We start from the raw sequence: 5,684 nt of genomic DNA, 5'->3' as shown, positions 1-5,684 counted from the left end.
ATGGTAATAATTTTTCTTAGGTTTGTTAGGCTATCTTCCAAAAAAGATACAATCAAAACAGTGTCTTCTGAATTCAAGGATGGGAGATAACGACAGCGAACAGAGTGACTGTTGTGGGGGTGGGACAAAAGGAGTAATCTGGAGAAATGTTCTTAAAGGGGATTAGATGGTTATTATAGAAGATGTGAGCATATAAGGAAGATGTTTTAAGATGAGAAAACTTGTTTTGCCTATATAAACAACAAATATGAAAATAATAGTAGTTTTGATATAATAGTTTAAACACGAATTAAAAGCAAATATTAATAATAAATTGCAAGGATATAATAATAAGAGATCGGAACTTATTATACTAACAAATGTGCTTGAGGAGCGTTCAATCACAATTTGTTAGTCTTTGACACTTGCATTTTGAAAAAATTTAAACCCTTAATTTTAATGTGTTTATACTCATATGTAAAACACATATAACTTCTAAATAATATGTATCACTATATATTATGGAGATAATAATCATGGCAAAATGGAATAATAGAGTTGGTACTTATGCAAATAAAATTTTAAATGTTATATGGTTTACTCACCAGATCATTAAAAACAATTACCGGTAAGTCTTTTTGATGACAATGTAAAAGCCACATATACTGAAAAAAAGGTTGATGGCTTGTAAGACAGTAACCTAGCAAGACAGACTGGAAGCACACCAGTAATTAATGAAAGCATTTTGTTTGAACTATAAAAGAAGGAATTCTAGAAAAAAAAGGGCATAAGAAAAGACATGGAAAGACCTGGGAAACATTATGTTGAGCAAAGTGAGCCAATCATAACAGGATTATTGTGCTAGGCAGGGTTCTCTAGAGAAACAAAATCAGGACACTTATGAACATATATAAAGGTTTATACAATGAGAAGGAATATAGCAGTAAATGAATCCACACAGCTCAGTTCAGCTCACTCCCACGGAACAGTTAATATACTGGAAGTCCTTCAACTAATGTGGACTGCCGGGTCCAGGGTCAAGAAAGCAGACAGGAGAGTTGTGCTAGTTACATAATCTGCTCTCAATTTGAGACTTAAGACAATCAGGTTGCAGCTTGATGAACTCATTTGGAAGCACTAAGGAGATAAATAGCTAGCTGCAGGAGGGACACTACACTCTTCCAGCAATATATTCTTGTTGGCAAGCCACATGGAGACAGGCTGGTGGCAGCCAGAGCCTCAGAGCTGGAGGAGCCATGTGGAAACCCATGCGATTGCTGAGATACTTCTACCATCACTGGATCTACAAGACTTTCCATCCACTGGACTGTGACTGTATGATCTTGGTACAAGAAACTCCATTTAGAATCAGGCACTTCCATGTTAATTCTTGAAACTCACACCTCACCGACCTCCCCCTGCCTTTGGTAAACCACAAATGTCCAAAAGTGCATGTTCTTACTAATAGGATGCTTGCTCAGCTAGTTTGCCCAACTCCCACCAAATTCCCGGAAAATTTAATGACATAATCCCTTGTGTAGGCACATCTCCCCCCCCCCGTGTGCCTGCCAGCAAGGGGGGTATAAAAACACAGCTAAAGTTTCCCACTGCGCAGCTTCAAAACTCAATGCCCTGAATTGCTGATCCCGCTCACAAGCTTCTCAATAAAGCCTGTTTCTAAAACTTTGTCAATTGGATCTCTGGTTCTATTTCGCGCCTAGATAAACCTTACAGTGACCTTCCTGTATATTGTGCCATTGCATGGCTGTGTTAGTCTAAAGAGGAATTTATGGACTGGTATCAACACGTGGGGTATTATTGAATATATGGACTTGATGTGGATGCCCTGAGATGGTGTCTCAATGTACAATTGCTCTTGGATATAAAGCTCTTTCTTACACACATATGAGTCTCCCTGGATTTGTTTCCCTAGTTAGGCCAGACTATCATATCATTGTACCAGGAGAGGGATACCAGAGAAACAAATCCAAGATGGGAGTGGATATTTGTTTGACCTCTTTCTTATGGTAGTTTTCTTCTTTGGGTAGCGGGAGGTCAGATATGGCGATGCAGTCTGCTCAACTGTTTTCTGGAAAGAATATGGAAAGTTAAAGTTTAATTATTTTGCGTGTGTTTTTGTCTTTGGTTATTCCTCTTTGAAATGGTGAAATGAATGTGATTAAGATATATTTTGAGCTCAGGGGACAAAATCGCCCATTGAATTTCTCAGAGCTGCTTTGTAAAAATTGTTGACAGGTCAAAAAGGTTGACAGAAAGCCTGGCTCTGGCTTTATTCTGTCAGCGGGCTAATCCCATATTTTTTATCAATAGAATAGTTTAGATAAGGATTACAGTAAACTAAATAAGGATTGGATTAGACTGTTTCAAGAATTGAGTTTGACTGTCTGTTTCCACTTTGTTTATACTGATTTCTTCTGCTTATTATTGTTGATATAACAATTAATAGAAATGATTACTAGGTAGTATGAAAATAGTTTGAAAGCCTTGCTTTCAGCCATTAAAATTTGAATCATTAAATGGGTTAGCACATGCTTGCAAAGAAGTCTCTGAAAAGATAAGCCCTACCCAGTGCTTTGTAGTACTCAGGACATTTACATTCCAAGAGCCTTTCCTAGGGTGGTGTTGAGAGACTGAAGAAAAAGGAACTCTTTAATTTTTTTAATCGTGAACTAGTAGTTTTTGTCAGAAGCTGGAAAAATTCTAGAGCCCTGAAGAAACTCTTTCCTCTAGGACTGAACTGTTAAAGGAAGCCTATGGGAAAGCTAAAATGCTTGCTAGGTGACCACCTGGATCCACTGGTTGAGTGGAAATGAGAGAAATGCAGCAATAAAGAGACAGGTTGAGTCTGGCCACTGACACCAACAGATCTGGTTCACAGAGACTAGAGAAGATGAGAGCTGGTTGACTGGTCTGAGGTTCATGACCTAGCACACAGGGGGACTAGTGTTCTTGAGAATTTGTGACAGTGTGCATGGTCTAAAGCCAAGGCAGACAATGGGCACTCAGGTAAGACTAAGTGAGGCAACCTACATTGAATCCACCAGAAGCTGACCAGATGAAGAAAAGATATTTGAGCCTGTGAACTGGTCCATATTGCTGCTGACTTTATGGATGACTTCACTTATGGATGCAGACTTAACAAGGTTCCAAATGGAATGAAGATTCTTCACATTAAAGAATATGATTGTTTCATCAGAGAACTGGGTTGATGTAAGTGGACAGTATCAAAATTGGTTACCCAAAATGGGGAGCAGAAGGCAGTAAGTGGCTGGTTTACAAACATTCTTAGGTGCTGACATATATCCATAGGAATACAGGACTATGGTGTTACTTAACTGCAATTGTTAGGCATAGAATATTGTTGCTTTGTCACTTACAGAGCATGATGTTTAAGTGAGGATGGCACATATTGAATTGTATGCTTTTCAGTTTAATCTTGTTAGGTAAGTTAACAAGGGTTGGTCTTTGGTAGTTAGATAATCTGGTGTCAACTTGTGGTGGGCTAGAGTCTAGCCTATCAATCAGGTCTCATCTTGATGACCTCATTTGGACATGCCGCAGAGATAAATAGCTCATTGGAGGCCAGATAGACACAGACTCTCTACTTCATCTTCCTCCAGACAAGCCACATGGAGCTAGGCTGCTAAAAGCCAGAACCTTGGAACTGGAGGAGCCATGTGGGGACCCATGTTAGCATTGAGATGCTTACACCATCACTGGGATCCACAAGACTTTCCACCCACTAGCCTGTGATCTTCCTGCAGTCAGTATCATTGCATGTGTTTCATGAATCAGAAGATGGCTTTATATATTGGTATTGGATATATGGACTAGTATTGGACTTATGGACTTGATTTGGACTGGGCTGGGATGCTTTCTCAATGTTCAATTGCTTGTGTATATAAAACTCTTTCTTATAAAACTATGCATGTCTATGAATTTCTCTAGTCAATCTTAACACATTCCAGTAAATGAACACATGAAATATTGCAATATACAAAACAGTTTATTATTAATGTAAAAATATATTTTCATATTACACCTATGTTTTATTTGTAACCATGAGAATTACACATAGCCAATCATCTTTGACACCCAGAATCATTTTCTACTACTTAGGCTGGTTTGTATTTAACTCAAAGTATTTCCATATAATCAATATGCTTAAATTCATATTTAAAAACTATTAGTGGCCCAGTTGTTACTTGCATATCATTGCACATTGTACATCATATGTTTCTGGAAATACCACTAATTTTAGTAAAAATTTAAAAGATGACATTGTTTGGTATAAGAAAAGTATTTCCTACAGATTTATATAAAAAAACCCAACTAATACTACATATTTAACAAATCATCTACATCTCAGCATGTCTATGCCAGAAAAACATGGAGGTATTTTCTTATAAAAATTAATCTATAATTAAATATTTTTAGGATAAACCAAATCAAAAAATTAAGTTGAAAGGATGAAGTTGTTTCAGCAACACAAAAGAGAATATTGTGAGTTTTAAACCATCTAAAGGATAAAAAGCCTAGAGTGAACACACAATGGCTACTGGGCAATATTAATAATATCTGAATGTAAAAATAAAGTAGAAATGCATGTTGAAAAAGGGTGATAAATATGGCCTGACAGTCCCAATAAATTTGGGCTATTGAAAGCTATTAACACAGCAGATAAATAGACCATAAAAAAACTTTGATGAAACCCTAAAATGTTATCTTAAGATAATAAAGCTACATTTTTTAACTAGATCCTTTAGGGCTTGTTTCACTTGTTTGTTTCTTAAGGTGTATATAAAAGGATTTAAGACGGGTGCAACTGAGGTGATGAGCACGGCTATCCCCTTGTTTAATGCAACCCTTTCCTCTGCAGAAGGTTTAATGTACATAAAAATACAGCTGCCATAAGAGATGGAGACAACAATCATGTGGGAGGAGCAGGTAGAAAAAGCCTTCTTTCTCTGCTGAGTTGAAGGGATTCTCAGAATTGTTCTCATGATGTATGCGTAGGAGAGCACCACCATTCCCAGAGTAATCAGGAGGGTGACAATGGCTAAAAGAAAACTTAACAATTCTATGACTCTTGTGTTGGTGCAAGAGAGTTGTAGGACAGGAGAATAGTCACAGAAAAAGTGGTCAATGACATTGGCATCACAGAATTCCAACTCCAAGCCCATGAGAAGTCCAGGAGAAATTGTTAACAACCCAGCCAACCAAGAGGTAACAACAAATTGTATACAGACTCTGCTGCTCATAATGGTCACATAGTGAAGGGGTTTGCAGATGGCTACATAGCGGTCATAGGACATAGCAGCCAAGAAGAAAAATTCTGAGGCACCCAAGAAGATGGCAAAAAACAATTGTGTCACACAAGCATCATAGGAAATTGTTTTATCCATGGTCATTATACTGAATAAGTATCTAGGGATGCAAACAGATGTCAATGAGATTTCTAAGACTGAGAAATTCCTAAGGAAGAAATACATGGGTGTTTTGAGGTGGGAATCCAGAAGAGTGAGCAGGATAATGGTCACATTTCCAGTGATGCTCAATAAATATGCTAGAAATAGAAAAAGGAAAATTACAGTTTGCCACTTGGGATCATCTGTTAGTCCTACGAGAATAAAGGTTGTCACCATTGAATAGTTCTTCATTGTTAAAGTCCTTCTGAATTCCAT

General features: G+C 37.5%; 1 protein-coding gene across 1 annotated transcript; it reads right to left on the bottom strand.

The window, feature by feature from the left end:
• Positions 1 to 4,721: 4,721 nt before the first annotated feature.
• Positions 4,722 to 5,684, bottom strand: LOC142450940 (olfactory receptor 6C76-like). The gene has a single exon (XM_075552875.1). The coding sequence runs from the start codon at positions 5,682 to 5,684 to the stop codon at positions 4,722 to 4,724; it is 963 nt and encodes a 320-aa protein (XP_075408990.1).

This window comes from Tenrec ecaudatus, chromosome 6 (genome assembly GCF_050624435.1).
Source record: "Tenrec ecaudatus isolate mTenEca1 chromosome 6, mTenEca1.hap1, whole genome shotgun sequence".
NCBI classification, from domain to species: domain Eukaryota; kingdom Metazoa; phylum Chordata; class Mammalia; order Afrosoricida; family Tenrecidae; genus Tenrec; species Tenrec ecaudatus.
Note: the sequence above shows the minus strand (reverse complement) of the source record. Positions and strands in the feature narration are given on the sequence as shown.